The 16,138-nt window shown below is 49.7% G+C and overlaps 1 protein-coding gene across 1 annotated transcript; it reads right to left on the reverse strand.

Annotated features, from left to right (window-relative positions):
- Positions 1-1,476: 1,476 nt before the first annotated feature.
- On the reverse strand, positions 1,477-4,422 carry LOC129697616 (zinc finger protein 239-like). The gene has a single exon (XM_055636320.1). The coding sequence runs from the start codon at positions 4,302-4,304 to the stop codon at positions 3,264-3,266; it is 1,041 nt and encodes a 346-aa protein (XP_055492295.1). The 5' UTR covers positions 4,305-4,422; the 3' UTR covers positions 1,477-3,263.
- Between the last annotated feature and the right edge of the window lie 11,716 nt (positions 4,423-16,138).

Raw genomic sequence — 16,138 nt, forward strand, 5'->3', positions numbered from 1 at the left:
TCTCCCACCCTACTCTCCCTCAATCCCCCAACTCCCCCTCTTCATCTCCCCAGGATCTCGCCTGTCCTCCGGATCTGCAGAACTTGCTCGTTCAGAGAGGAACACAGAACAGGGAGGAGTGAGAGAGCCAAATGCCAGCTCGCGTCAGGGCAGGGCGGGGGGTGTTGATGTAAGTCGGCCTCGTGACGCCCGCAGCCGTTGATAACTGCCAGCTGACAACAACCCTTTAAAGCTGCTAAAGCAAGACGTGTTTGCCCAGGAGCGAGCGTTCACAGCAACGACGCACCGGCTTCTGACTCTCTGGAAACCCACAGCTGGAATGAGCGAGCAGGGGATGGGAGGGGCGCGTTAGGTGGCCGGGGCTTTGCGAGCTGCGCCGGCTGTGAGGAGAAAGTTCAGCCAAACCTATGTGGAGAAATTCAGCGTTTGAGGAGTCGCTGCCCCAAGATCTGTAGAACAATGAAGCTACACCGGAATGCAGCTGCAGAATCTTTGTTCTGCAGAATTTTCTCGATATTTAATTCACAGTGGCGGGGGTGCGGGGTGGGGCCAGGATGCGAGTGAGCCTGGATTGGTCGGCATGTGGGCATTGTGATGTCAGCAGCTGGTGAGTGGTGTTTAGATTTGAAAAATCGAGTTTTGTGATAAATTTTATTGAAAATGTGGGGAAATAATTGAGCAACGAGTGGATTTCTGAACTCATAAGTTACACACACACACACTCGCGGATATCATGGAGAGGTGGCTGCAGTAAAACTGCTCACCAGTGCTCCGACTTCACACCAGAATTAGCCGAATGTGCAGTAAACAACTTTTGTTTACTTTTGTTAGAGACTATTCTATGAAAATATTCTATCAACTACATGTATACCAATTATTTCATTAGTAATAACACACTATTCGCTTATCTTAATCTTGTTCAACAACAGATAGTTAATGCTGACACCTTATTTCTTTCTAAGTTATATTTTTCAGAGCTCTAGTATAAATCAACCATCCCTATTAACCCTTTTCTCACACAAGTTAAACACAATACAAGGGAATCTTGACATTATTCCATCTCATCTTTCAGGCGGACTGCGCCACCATCCCCTCTCCAAGCCAATCATTAGCCTCCCAATTACTGCAATGTATGTATGCTACTAGTGGAAGGGGACGCGGGTGATCTATTATAACTCCTCACAGAAGGGAAAACAAGCTTCGTTATCTTCTCTACCATTTCATGTTTACATTTACCATCCACCCTTCAACACATTCGCAGACATGAGGTAATACGTCTAATCTTACTTTGCTGATTCCCACGTACCTCTTCTGCAACTGATCAAGCGAGAGATGCCAATTGTCACATCCAAAACACCCTTCTTTACCTTGTTCAATTCCTATCAAAATTAAATAAGGAAGGATATTAATTTTATTTCCATTTACCTCCTTGTGGATCTTTATGATCAACACATAGCAAGGTGCAGCAGGCAGTGAAGAAAGCCAATGGTATGTTAGCTTTCATAGCAAAGGATTTGAGTATAGGAGCAGGGAGGTTCTACTGCAGTTGTACAGGGTCTTGGTGAGACCACACCTGGAGTATTGCGTACAGTTTTGGTCTCCAAATCTGAGGAAGGACATTATTGCCATAGAGGGAGTGCAGAGAAGGTTCACCAGACTGATTCCTGGGTTGTTAGGACTGTCTTATGAAGAAAGACTGGATAGACTATGTTTATACTCTCTAGAACTTAGGAGATTGAGAGGGGGTCTTATAGAAACTTATAAAATTCTTAAGGGGTTGGACAGGCTAGATGCAGGAAGATTGTTCCCGATGTTGGGGAAGTCCAGGACGAGGGGTCACAGCTTAAGGATAAGGGGGAAATCCTTTAAAACCGAGATGAGAAAAACTTTTTTCACACAGAGTGGTGAATCTCTGGAACTCTCTGCCATAGAGGGTAGTTGAGGCCAGTTCATTGGCTATATTTAAGAGGGAGTTAGATGTGGCCCTTGTGGCTAAGGGGATCAGAGGGTATGGAGAGAAGGCAGGTACGGGATACTGAGTTGGATGATCAGCCATGATCATATTGAATGGCGGTGCAGGCTCGAAGGGCCGAATGGCCTACTCCTGCACCTAATTTCTATGTTTCTAAGAAAGGATTTAAATACTTTTTCTCATTAATCAGTTACAAAATGGAGCCACATAAGTCCGATTATAATTTTGGTTGGAACCCGTCCATGAGCAAGCAAAGAGATACCTCCTTGTGCATGTAAAGGGATATGGGCGCAAAGCCAACATTCTAATCAGATAAGGAAGCTTACACAAAAAAGCTGGAGAAACTCAGAGGGTGCAGCAGCATCTATGGAGCGAAGGAAATAGGCAACGTTTCGGGCCGAAACCCTTCTCCAGTCTGAAGAAGGGTTTCGGCCCGAAACGTTGCCTATTTCCTTCGCTCCATAGATGCTGCTGCACCCGCTGAGTTTCTCCAGCTTTTTTGTGTAACCTTCGATTCTCCAGCATCTGCAGTTCCCTCTTAAACAGATAAGGAAGCTTGTTTTTCTTACAACAGCGAGTTCACTGTGTTCTGTGTGGAAGTTGTTTGTTGGATTCCATACTCCAACGCCTGTATCTTGGAACTATCTAGATGCCTCACTTCTATCCAGATGCCTGGCAGACATGTTGAACAGGTACTTTAGATCTGTCTTCACAAACAATCTCCCAGATGTATTAGTGGCCAGAGGACCTAGGATGACGGAGGAACTGGCAAAGGCCTTGCCACAGAGTGGGCAGGCGAAGGAGCGCTGGCCAGTGTGGACTCGCCGGTGCTCCATCAGGTGGTCAAGGCAGGACGGGAGGGGCAGGGGAAGCCATGCTCACTGCTGTGGGTACGCTGGTGCTGCGCAGGCTGGACATGCGGGTGAAACCCTTACCATACTCAACTCACACAAAGAGTCTCTCAGCGATACAAAGGGTGTATCCACTGATGCACCCGCAGCCCCCGTGCGCTCTTGAAATGCTTGCCGCAGTGGGAGCAGCCGCTCGCCGGCGTGAGCCCGCCAGTATTGCCGCAATCCCCGCAAGTTGTCAAACGCCTCACCGCAGTACGGGCAGTCGTAGGGCTGGCCACTGGTGTGCACTGCTGAGACAGGGCGTTGGAGGCCCAGGCAAAGCGCTCTCCACACACCGGGCTGGGGACGGGACGGTCACCGGCATGCACCCGATGGTGGGACAGCAGCTTGGTGGAGCGGGTGAAGCCCTTGCCGCACTGGGCACATGTGAAAATGCGCTAGCCGGTGTGGGTGCGCTGGTGTTGCAGCAGGCTGTAGGAGCGGGTGAAGCCCTTGCCACACTGGGCGCAGGTGTAGGGGCGCTCGCCGGTGTGGGTGCGCTGGTGCAACAGCAGGTTGTTGGAGCGGGTGAAGCCCTTGCCACACTGGGCGCAGGTGTAGGGGCGCTCCCCAGTGTGGGTCCGCTGGTGCTCCAGCAGGCTGGAGGAGCGGGTGAAGCCCTTGCCACACTGGACGCATGTGTAGGGGCGCTCCCCGGTGTGAGTCCGCTGGTGCAACAGCAGGCTGGTGGAGCGGGTGAAGCCCTTGCCACACTGGACGCAGGTGTAGGGGCGCTCCCCGGTGTGGGTACGCTGGTGTTTCAGCAGGTTGTTGGAGCGGGTGAAGCCCTTGCCACATTGGGCGCAGGTGTAGGGGCGCCTGCCGGTGTGGGTGCGCTGGTGCTCCAGCAGGTAGCTGGAGCGGGTGAAGCTCTTGCCGCACGGGGCGCAGGTGTAGGGGCGCACCCCAGTGTGGGTGCGCTGGTGCTCCAGCAGGGTGTAGGAGCGGGTGAAGCCCTTGCCGCACTGAGAACAGGTGTAGGGGCGCGCCCCGGTGTGGGTGCGCTGGTGCTCCAGCAGGCTGTCGGAGCGGGTGAAGCCCTTGCCGCACTGGGAACAGATGTAGGGACGCTCGCCGTTGTGGGTGTGCTGATGCCTCAGCAGCTTGCTGGACTGGGTGAAGCCCTTGCCGCAGTAGCTGCAGGTGTAGGGCCACTCCCTAGTATGCAGGCAGCTGTGTGTCTTCAGGTCCTTGGACGACTTGAAGCCTTTGCCACAGTCGGAGCAGGTGAAAGGCCGCTCACTGCTGTGCACCAGCTGATGCCCCCGTAGCCCCGACAACCGGGCAAAGCTCTTGCCACAGGTGGAGCAGCCATAGGGCTTCTTGCCCGTGTGCACCCGCCGGTGGATGTCCAGCTCACTCGGGCACTGCCAGGCCTTGCCACACACGTCGCACTCACAATGCTTCTCCTTGTTGTGCCCCGCCATGTAGTCCTCCATCGAAGCCCCTTGAAGCTCAGCCTGCTCACCGAGCTGATGGGGGGGGCTCACCGGCACCCTGGCTGCCCTCAATGGCCGGTCACATCCCCATCTCTCTGTCCACTGCAACTGCTCCTAAATCCTGCAGGAGGGAAACACATAGGGACAACAAGGTGGAAAACAGGACATTATTAACACGTGAGCATTGCAAGTGCTTGAAGAGGGGGGGGGGGGGGGGGTGAGAGTGGGGAGAGGGGAGCGGGGGGCAGGAGGGCCGGGGGTGAGGAGGCAAGTGGGAGAAGGGGGGGCTGCACCGACCTGTGTCGCCGTGTGTCTGGACACCGTGTTGAGCCACCCGCCTGCACGACTGCCAGTCAGCCGCCCTGCCCCGTGACGTACCCCCACCCTGCACAGACGTACCCCCACCCTGCACAGACGTACCCCCACACTGCACAGACGTACCCCCACCCTGCACAGACGTACCCCCACCCTGCACAGACGTACCCCCACCCTGCTCCGTGACGTACCCCCACCCTGCACAGACGTACCCCCACCTCCCACCGCCAGGAGGTGCTGCGGCCCGCTGACTAGAGACCAAAGATTATAGAGTTTAAGAAGGAACTGCAGATGCTGGAAAATCGAAGGTAGACAAAAAAGCTGGAGACACTCAGCGGGTGCAGCAGCATCTATGGAGTGAAGGAAAAAGGCAACGTTTCACACTGAAGAAAGGTTTCGATCCCGAAACGTCGCCTATTTCCTTCGCTCCATAGATGTTGCTGCACCCGCTGAGTTTCTCCAGCTTTTTTGTGTACCAAAGATTATAGAGATCTTTGCTAGAGACGGTGCATCACGGCCTCCCGCCGCCAGGAGTGGGGAAACAGACCCAACGGGTCTGCACTTGGTCTAGTGGAATTTAAACTGGAGGCGGTGGAGGGAGGGATTAAACCAGAATGGATTATTGAATTGAATTGAATTGAATTGAATTTCCTTTATTGTCATTCAGACCTTACGGTCTGAACGAAATTTTGTGCCTGCAGTCATACATACAATGATACAATAATAACAACAATAAACACAAATTAACATCCACCACAGTGAGTCCTCCAAACACCTCCTCACTGTGGTGGAGGCAAAAATCTTAGGGTTGCAGTCTCTCCCTCTGCTCCCTCTGCGCTGAGGCGATTCCCCACCGGGCGATGGTACAAACAGTCCCGCAGCTCACCGAACCCCGCGAACGGGCCGGTTCAAACACTGTGGCCCGGGGTGGTCGAAGCTGCCGCTCTCCAGTCCAGCACATGCAGCCGCCGGCCCGCGGCTGAACCCAGGACTCTGGACACCGCCGCCAGAACGTCGTCCCAGCCACCGGAGCACCGTCCCAGCCCCCGGACCAGATCGCCCTCACGTGAGTACCGTTCCACCCTCGGGCTGGGCCACTCCAGCGGGAGTGCCATTCCTCCCTCGGGCTGGGCCACTCCGACGGGAGTGCCGTTCCTCCCTCGGGCTGGGCCACTCCAGCGGGAGTACCGTTCCACCCTCGGGCTCGGCCACTCCGACGGGAGTACCGTTCCACCCTCGGGCTGGGCCACTCCAGCGGGAGTGCCATTCCTCCCTCGGGCTGGGCCACTCCGACGGGAGTGCCGTTCCTCCCTCGGGCTGGGCCACTCCAGCGGGAGTGCCGTTCCACCCTCGGGCTGGGCCACTCCAGCGGGAGTGCCGTTCCACCCTCGGGCTGGGCCACTCCAGCGGGAGTGCCGTTCCTCCCTCGGGCTGGGCCACTCCAGCCCCTCACCATGCCGCTCTCACGGGAGCACCGTTCCATCCCGGGCTGGGCCGGGAGCGAGCCCAGGACGAGTCCTGTCAGCTGCCTCCAGAGTCCCGAGGTCGCCGGCTCCGCTAGGCCTCAGCGTAGACGGAGGCAAAGAAGGGGGATACGACAAAAAGGTCGTATTCCCCCGAAGGGAGTGACAGCAGCCCCCGTTTCACCCCCCACCCCCCTCCCCACATAAACACAACCTAAAAACCAAGAACATAACTAGACAAAAAAGAAAAAAAACAATACAAAAAAGTAAAAACCAACGGACTGCAGGCGAGCCGCTGCCAGAATGGATTATTGGGAAGAAAGAGTGTTTTTGAAAGTAAGGGGGCTGAGCGATGACTGATCATTGGCCTTGGCAGTATCCGGCGAGGGAGTGGAACAACCGAATGGGGGGAGGGCGTGGGAGGGATGTGACCCCCTCCCATGGTAGCGACTTTTGAAATTTGATGTATTAAAATCATGTTTTAGTGCATTGTAGAAGTATGATATAGGGTGGTTGCACGTAAGGTCACTGGGTCATAGGGCTTGACGCACGGAGCCGCTCAATCCATCTGGAGGACATCCGTCACTTCCGGTATATGTTATTATTGCAAGAAACGCATACTATCCTACCTGTTAAAAACGCCAAAATTATGAATTTTTACGCTGAAAAAAATTGTGGAAGTCGGGGTAAGTGTGAGAGACATGTACCCAACTTTAGAATTCCAAAAGTGAAGTGAAATGTAGGTAAAGAGAAGAGAGAGCTGAAGGGGCAACAACAGCTAAAGTGCTTGGTAAACATTGGCTGTGCAGATATCGGAATTGTAAATATTGGGAATTATCGCGTTTGCTCACTGCATTTCATCAACAGTAAGGCATTATTTGTGTTTTTTCTTGATTCCTTTGGTATCTAAAACGTCTCAAGTGATAAATCTGGCTGTAAATTATTAGTCAGATGCGTTTTCATTTTGTATGTAAAAACCCACTTGAGAACCATGGGCGATTTAAAAAATTTACAGCCAGATTTATCACTTCTGGAACTTTTTAGATGCCAAAGGAATCAAGAAAAAACACAAATAATGCCTTAGTTGATGAAATGCAGTGAGCAAACTGCCAATATTCACCAAACACTCTGGCTGTTGTTGTCCCTTCAGCTCTCGCTTCTATCTACCGTCATTTTTCCTCACTTTTGGAATTCTGAAGGAGGCTAAATGTCTCTCACGCTTATCCCGATTTCCATAATTGTTTACAGCACAAAAATTGACATTTTCGGCGGGTTTTAACGGGCCCGCTACGCTGGAAACAATGGTCAGTGCCTACCTGCGGTTCATCGCGTGTACTCCACTTGGCGTAGCGTAGCAACAGCACAGGTCATGGGTCCTGACCTGACTGCCGTGAAACCTCCCTATTAATGTTTTTGTTTGAAGTATTTTTAAGCCATACAAGAAAAGAACCAAGACACACACCAACACAATTTACACAAACATCCATCACAGTGAGTCTCCTCCTCACTGTGATGGAAGGCAAAGTCTTGTCTCTCCCCTGCTCTCCATTCCTCTCCTGAAGTCGAGGTCAAAGCCTCATCCTAGTCTTTCTTGACATCCTCCTTTAAATGCCTTTCTCGCTCTTGGGGACCCCAGTCCTGTTAGGGCTTATCTCCAGATTAATTTCACTCCTAATAGGACTTTTCGAGGAAATGTTCCCCAAGACATGTATTATTGGCATGTAATTCTCTGGCCCCGCTTGGTTCCGTCATAGGACTCACTTGTGTCAGTTCATCACTTATTTCAGTCTTTTCAACCAGGGGCTTTGTTCATTGACATTGACCGCAGAAACCAACTGTTTGCTGAATTGGGTGTTGGAAATAAATGACAATCCCACCACCTCCTTAATTCTGCTTGACTTTAAGAAGAATGACTTCCACCACAATAGTTCATAATATAATGTTCACTGGTTGCCTTTTATTTCTTTTCAGCTGGTTTTCCAGATAGGCTGCATTATTTGCCTTTCCTTGTGTATTTCCCCTTTGTTCCTTGGGGTTCATCTTAAGTGGGTAATGACGGCATCCAACCAGAAGATGGTGCTGTGGCCGGTAGTCAGGCTGCAGTGACGGCATCCAACCAGAAGGTGGCGCTGTGGCCGGCAGTCAGGCTGCAGTGACGGCATCCAACCTGAAGATGGCGCTGTGGCCGGTAGTCAGGCTGCAGTGACGGCATCCAACCAGAAGATGGCGCTGTGGCCGGTAGTCAGGCTGCAGTGACGGCATCCAACCTGAAGATGGCGCTGTGGCCGGTAGTCAGGCTGCAGTAACGGCAGCTGACCTGACGGTGGCGCTGTTGTTGGTAAGTTTGTGAGCGGCGGCCATGTTTGTAGTCTATGCCGGCCCGGATGTAACAGTTTACATCAAAGATGGACAAAGTACTAGTTTGACTCGGAAGGGTTCAAGTTCAAGTTCAAGTTCAAGTTCAAGTTCAAGTTCAAGTGAGTTTATTGTCATGTGTCCCTGTATAGGACAATTAAATTCTTGCTTTGCTTCAGCACACAGAACATAGTAGGCATGACTACAGAACAGATCAGTGTGTCCATAGGGTGATTTCACGAAAGGTCACTGGAGCGTAGATCTGCACCCACGTCTCAAGTCAATAATGCCTTACTTTTGATGAAATTCAGCGAGCAAACGCAATAATTCCCGATATTTTGGACCTTTAAATCTCCACGGCAAATGTCAGCTGTTCACTTCCGCTGGATTGGCACCTTCAGCTCCCTCTTTAATTTACCTTAGTTTCTATCTTTTTTTTAACTGTAAATCTAGGTAGCTGTGCCTCACGGTCACCCCGACTGGCACAGTAAATTGCAGATCAAAACCTGGCCGTTTTCTATGTTTTTAACGGGTGGGAAAGTGCGTGTTTTCCCATCCACTAACATGTACCGGATGTCTAGCATGTCCTCCACTTGAGATTTTCGGTCATGTGGGTGCGGATCTACGCTCCAGTGACCTTTCGTGAAATCACCCTATATACCATGATATAAATATATACACACATGAATAAATAAACTGGTAAAGTGTAAATAACAGAAAGTGGTTATTAATAATCAGGGTTTTGTCCGAGCCAGGTTTAATAGCCTGATGGCTGTGGGGAAGTAGCTCTTCCTGAACCTGGTTGTTGCAGTCTTCAGGCTCCTGTACCTTCTACCTGAAGGTAGCAGGGAGATGAGTGTGTGGCCAGGATGCTGTGGGTCTTTGATGATACTGCTAGCCTTTTTGAGGCAGCGACTGCGATAAATCCCCTCGATGGAAAGAAGGTCAGAGCCGATGATGGACTGGGCAGTGTTTACTACTTTTTGTAGTCTTTTCCTCTCCAGGGCGCTCAAATTGCCGAACCAAGCCACGATGCAACGGTCAGCATGCTCTCTACTGTGCACCTGTAGAAGTTAGAGAGAGTCTTCCTTGACAAACCGACTCTCCGTAATCTTCTCAGGAAGTAGAGGCGCTGATGAGCTTTTTTGATAATTGCGTTAGTGTTCTCGGACCAGGAAGATCTTCAGAGATGTGCACGCCCAGAAATTTGAAGTTCTTGACCCTTTCAACCATCGACCCGTTGATATAAACGGGACTGTAGGTCCCCCTCCTACTCTTTCCAAAGTCCACAATCAGTTCCTTGGTTTTGCTGGTGTTGAGGGCCAGGTTATTGCGCTGGCACCATATGGACAGTTGCTCGATCTCTCTTCTGTATTCTGACTCATCCCCATCAGTGATACGCCCCACAATACGTGGAGGTGGAACGTGGAGGTGGAACATGTTTCTAGCTTCAGGTTCCTGGGAGTCAACATCTCCGATGACCTCTCTTGGACCCACAATACCTCTACTCTGATCAAGAAGGCTCATCAGCGTCTCTTCTTCCTGAGGAGACTGAAGAAGGTCCATCTGTCTCCTCAGATCCTGGTGAACTTCTACCGCTGCACCATCGAGAGCATCTTTACCAACTGCATCACAGTATGGTATGGCAACTGCTCTGTCTCCGACCGGAAGGCATTGCAGAGGGTGGTGAAAATTGCCCAACACATCACCGGTTCCTCGCTCCCCTCCATTGAGTCTGTCCAAAGCAAGCGTTGTCTGCGGAGGGCGCTCAGCATCGCCAAGGACTGCTCTCACCCCAACCATGGACTGTTTACCCTCCTACCATCCGGGAGGCGCTACTGGTCTCTCCGTTGCCGAACCAGCAGGTCGAGGAACAGCTTCTTTCCGGCGGCTGTCACTCTACTCAACAACGTACCTCGGTGACTGCCAATCACCACCCCCCCCCCCCCCCCGACACTTATTATTATTTATTCAAATCGTTTGCTATGTCGCTCTTCCAGGGAGATGCTAAATGCATTTTGTTGTCTCTGCACTGTACACTGACAATGACAATTAAAATTGAATCTGAATCTGAATCTGAATAGTGGTGTCATCAGCGAACTTAATGATGGAGTTCGCACTGTGACTGGCTACGCAGTCATGGGTATAGAGTGAGTACAGCAGGGGGCTGAGCACGCAGCCTTGAGGTGCTCCCGTGCTGATTGTTATTGAGGCTGACACATTTCCACCAATACAAACAGACTGTGGTCTGTGGATGAGGAAGTTGAGGATCCCGTTGCAGAGAACATCGCTGGAGAACATGGATTGGTAATTCTAGGTTGGGACTCTTCAGACCTTTAAGAATTTCAGTCTAAATATTAGCCTACCTTAATATAGGTCCAAACTGTAGGAGTCGCTACTGCAGAGACACAACGGTCCTGGTTGGAGACACTTCTCCAGGCATTGTCCATGTGTTTTTACCTTGAGGACTAGAATCTTCTCACCCAGGGCTGTCTGACCCACTGAGTTACTCCAACACTTTGTCTATTTGTAGAGAAGGACGTTGGAACATTTCAAACATTAAAATGTTACGACAATTTTATTTTTCAGTATAACTTCAAGTCTACCTGGATTTGGTCTTTATGGATGTGATAGGAAGGTAAGGCACCTATTTCTAACCCTCTTCACTTTAATGGGATAAATGTGTTAAATTAATAACCATATAATATAACCATATAACAATTACAGCACGGAAACAGGCCATCTCGACCCTTCTAGTCCGTGCCGAACACATAATCTCCCCTAGTCCCATATACCTGCGCTCAGACCATAACCCTCCATTCCCTTCCCATCCATATAACTATCTAATTTATTTTTAAATGATAAAAACGAACCTGCCTCTACCACCTTCACTGGAAGCTCATTCCACACAGCTACCACTCTCTGAGTAAAGAAGTTCCCCCTCATGTTACCCCTAAACTTCAGTCCCTTAATTCTCATGTCATGTCCCCTTGTTTGAATCTTCCCTACTCTCAGTGGGAAAAGCTTTTCCACGTCAACTCTGTCTATCCCTCTCATCATTTTAAAAACCTCTATCAAGTCCCCCCTTAACCTTCTGCGCTCCAAAGAATAAAGCCCTAACTTGTTCAACCTTTCTCTGTAACTTAGTTGCTGAAACCCAGGCAACATTCTAGTAAATCTCCTCTGTACTCTCTCTATTTTGTTGACATCCTTCCTATAATTAGGCGACCAAAATTGTACACCGTACTCCAGAATTGGCCTCACCAATGCCTTGTACAATTTTAACATTACATCCCAACTTCTATACTCATTGCTCTGATTTATAATGATGGCTTTTCCAATTTTTTTTGGAGAAAGTTCATGTAATCCACGTGGGGTGGTGGAATCTTGAACAAAAAGGTACTGAGTCTTAGGCAGCATCTGTGGAGCAAATGGGCAGATGTATTTGATCAGAAGCCTGCAGACTGGAGTAGGGGGAGAAAGCTGGGAAGGGGGGTGAATGGGCGAGAAGTCTGGCAAATGAAGGGTGGATACAGGTGAGGGGATGTGGTGATTTGTAGATGGGTGGAATAAGTGACAAATGCTAGAGGTGACAAGCAGAGGGAATGTGTCAGAAGGTGGGGTGTGAAATGTAAAGCCAGTGGGATGTGTAAGTATAATGGGACAAGGAGGTATGGGACTGTAATGTGAAATGAGCGTACTGGGGGAGCCCCCTCTTTCCCTGCCCCCCACCCTGCTGAACACACTTCCCCAGCACCTCCGTAACTTTGCTCCTTTCCCCTCGGTACGCTCAACTTCCATCCCCATGACCATATTTCCATCTTTCCCTTCCACCCATATCCCTCCCTCTGGCTTTGCATTTCAATGCTCTTCTGCTGATCTGACAATATTTGTCTCTTTTCATTGTCACTTACTCCACCGATCTGCCAATCACCCCTCCTCTGTATCCACCCATCACCTGCCAGACTTTATCCTGCTCCCACCTCTTCCAGCTTTCCCCACCCCACTTCATCTGTGTGAAGGGTCCAGACCTGAAATGACCTCTGTCCATTTATGTTTATGGTACCTGACTTGCTGAGTGCTTTGTTTTTAGACTTGGCCATTGGGGACTGTCTCCCACCCGGTATTCTCCGGGTTAATCTTTCCCAAAGATTTATCCCCGTGAAGCCTGAGGATTCTAAACGGGTTCTTACCTTCACACCATCTGCTTACAGGACAAAGCCAGAGAGACATTGTTATAGAGAAAAGTAAAATACGCCACTGTGCCCTAACATCATGGAGCTGGCGGCCTTGCTCGAGACTGACTTTGAGCCCCACCGCGTGGACGTGGACTTTCCATCGGAGCCTGCGATCCCTTGCTGGGGATCGACGATCCAACCGCGGCCTGTGGACTTCAACATCGAGGAGCTCGCAGTCTCGGGTAGAGACCGATGTCGGGAAGCTCCAAAGAATGCAGAAGGTTTGACTGGCCCTGACACTGGGTAGATCGTCCGGTGAGGGGGAGCTGAGCTGAAATTCCCCCCCCCCCCCCCCCCCCCGATACAGGATCCCCCGATACGGGCGACCCGAACGCCGGCTACAGGAAGTCAAGATCACCCTGTCAACAGAAGGCTTGAGGCCCCCCGACCGCGGGAGGCCCGAGAAGGGAAGAGATTGAACTTTGTCTTCCATCACAGTGAGGAATGTGGAGCAGCCGCTGTGGTGGATGTTCATGTTAGAATGTATTTTGTGTGTTCTCTTGCTTTTTATTGGTATGAGTGTATGGTCAATGAAATTCCTCGTGTGTTGCAAAACATATTTGGCTAATAAAGTATGTTTCTGATGTAAGGCAGCAACTCTACCGCTGCGCCACCATGCCACACCATGCTTGAATCATGAGTAAATATACAGTGCTGGAGGAAATTGGTGGATTTGACAACCTCTGAAGAAATGGACAGATGACTAATCGGGTGAAGGAAATAGGCAACATTTCAGGCTGAAACCCTTCTTCAGACTCAAGACGTTGCCTATTTCCTTCGCTCCATAAATGCTGCCGCACCCGCTGAGTTTCTCCAGCACTTTTGTCTACCTTTGATTTTCCAGTATCTGCAGTTCCTTCTTAAACAGATGACTAATTAGGTCGGGAGCTCTCAGTCTGAAATACGGGGGAGAGCTGGAAATGAGGTGGGGGTTGGGCACTGCCTGACAGGCGATGGATGGGTATAGGTTAGTAGGTGATGGGCAGATGGGCGGAGTAAGTGCCAAAGACTAAAGGTGAAAGTGATAAAACGTGTTGGATAAGGACAAGAACTGTGAAATGTAAAACCATGGTGAGATGGGGTGGGAAGGTAAAAGGGAAATATAGAAAATAGGTGCAGGAGTAGAGGCCATTCGACCCTTGCAGCCTGCATCGCCATTCAATATGATCATGGCTGATCATCCAACTCAATATCCTGTACCTGCCTTCTCTCCATACCCCCTGATCCCTTTAGTCACAAGGGCCACATATAACTCCCTCTTAAATATAGCCAATGAACTGGCCTCAACTACCTTCTGTGGCAAAGAATTCCGGAGATTCACCACTCTCTGTGAAAAATGTTTTTCTCATCTTGGTCCTAAGAGATTTCCCCCTTATCCTTAAACTGTGACCCCTTGTTCTGGACTTCCCCAACATCGGGAACAATCTTCCTGCATCTAGCCTGTCCAACCATTTAAGGATTTTGTAAGTTTCTATAAGATCCCCCCCTCAATCTTCTAAATTCTAGCGAGTACAAGCCGAGTCTATCCAGTCTTTCTTCATATGAAAGTCCTGACATCCCAGGAATCAGTCTGGTGAACCTTCTCTGTATTCCCTCTAGGGTAAGAATGTCTTTCTTCAGATTAGGAGACCAAAACTGTACACAATACTCCAGGTGTGGTCTCACCAAGACCCTGTACAACTGCAGTAGAACCTCCCTGCTCCTATACTAAAATCCTTTTGCTATGAATGCTAACATAACATTGGCTTTCTTCACTGCCTGCTGCACCTGCATGCCTACTTTCAATGACTGGTGTACCATGACACCCAGGTCTCGTTGCATCTCCCCTTTTCCTAATCGGCCACCATTTAGATAATAGTCTACTTTCCTATTTTTGCCACCAAAGTGGATAACCTCACATTTATCCACATCTGCCATGCATTTGTCCACTCACCCAGCCTACCCAAGTCACCTTGCAGCCTCCTAGCATCCTCCTCACAGCTAACACTGCCCCCCAGTTTCGTGTCATCCGCAAACTTGGAGATGTTGCATTCAATTCCCTCGTCCAAATCATTAATATATATTGTAAATAGCTGGGGTCCCAGCACTTAGCCTTGCGGTACCCCACTAGTTACTGCCTGCCTTTATGAAAAGAACCCGTTTACTCCTACTCTTTGTTTCCTGTCTGCCAGCCAGTTCTCTATCCACATCAATACTGAACCTCCAACACCATGTGCTTTAAGTTTGTATACTAATCTCTTATGTGGGACCTTGTCAAAAGCCTTCTGAAAGTCCAGATATAACACATCCACTGGTTCTCCCTTATCCACTCTACTAGTCACATCCTCGAAAGATTCGTCAGACATGATTTACCTTTCATAAATCCATGCTGACTTTGTCCAATGATTTCACCACTTTCCAAATGTGCTGCTATCCCATCTTTATTAACTGATTCTAGCAGTTTCCCCACTACCGATGTTAGACTAACTGGTCTATAATTCCCCGTTTTCTCTCTCCCTCCCTTTTTAAAAAGTGTGCTTACATTTGCTACCCTCCAATCCTCAGGAACTACTCCAGAATCTAAAGAGTATTGAAAAATGATCACTAATGCATCCACTATTTTTGGGGCTACTTCCTTAAGTACTCTGGGATGCAACTTATCTGGCCCTGGGGATTAATCGGCCTTTAATCCATTCACGTTACCTAACACCACTTCCCTGCTAACCTGGATTTCACTCAGTTCCTCCATCCTGCTATTTCCGGCAGATTATTTATGTCTTCCTTAGTGAAGATAGAACCAAAGTAGTTATTCAATTGGTCTTCCATGACCTTGTTCCCCATGATCAATTCACCTGTTTCTGACTGCAAGGGACCTACATTTGTTTTAAGTAAAATATGGGACAAGGAGTTAGGAGATGAGCGTGCATCATCATCCCTTCACTCCCCAACCTGGTGTGCACATTGCCCACCACCTCATTTACTAACACGAGTCCTTTTCCCTTCCTCTGTACGCTCATCTTCCATATTTCCCTCTCTCTCTGCCACCCATATCTATATTACAAGAACTATAAGATCTTGACCGCTTTCGACTTTCTGTTTTGTGATTTCTGAGAGAACGCCGCCACTTACGGCCGTCATTTTTGGCCACCTCGCTCAGAGTTCATTTCCGCCGGATTGGACCAGAGGAGTTTTCCCCATCGATAAAACATCCGAGAGTTATTAATGTTTTAAAAAATGTCGCCATTCTCTCTGCTGCCCCCGTTTGCGGTGGGGGGAGGGACTATAAAACCCGGAAATGTCATGCCTCACCGAGTCTCTGCGAGACAGAGGAAGCGAGAGGGTCATGGCTCTCTTAGCTGCGAATAACACTGAACGCACGTCTACTCCACGGTGAGTCCCCTCGATGTGGTTGCAAAGTGTTTGCCAAATTGGCTTGGCTTTTAAAGGCTCTTCCGAAATGCTTGCAAAGTGTTTGCCAAATTGG

The sequence above is a fragment of the Leucoraja erinacea genome, chromosome 5 (genome assembly GCF_028641065.1).
Source record: "Leucoraja erinacea ecotype New England chromosome 5, Leri_hhj_1, whole genome shotgun sequence".
NCBI lineage: Eukaryota > Metazoa > Chordata > Chondrichthyes > Rajiformes > Rajidae > Leucoraja > Leucoraja erinaceus.

Coding starts and splice junctions, on each gene's coding strand:
- LOC129697616 (XM_055636320.1), bottom strand. CDS start 4,304: ATGGAGGACTACATGGCGGGGCACAACAAGGAGAAGCATTGTGAGTGC.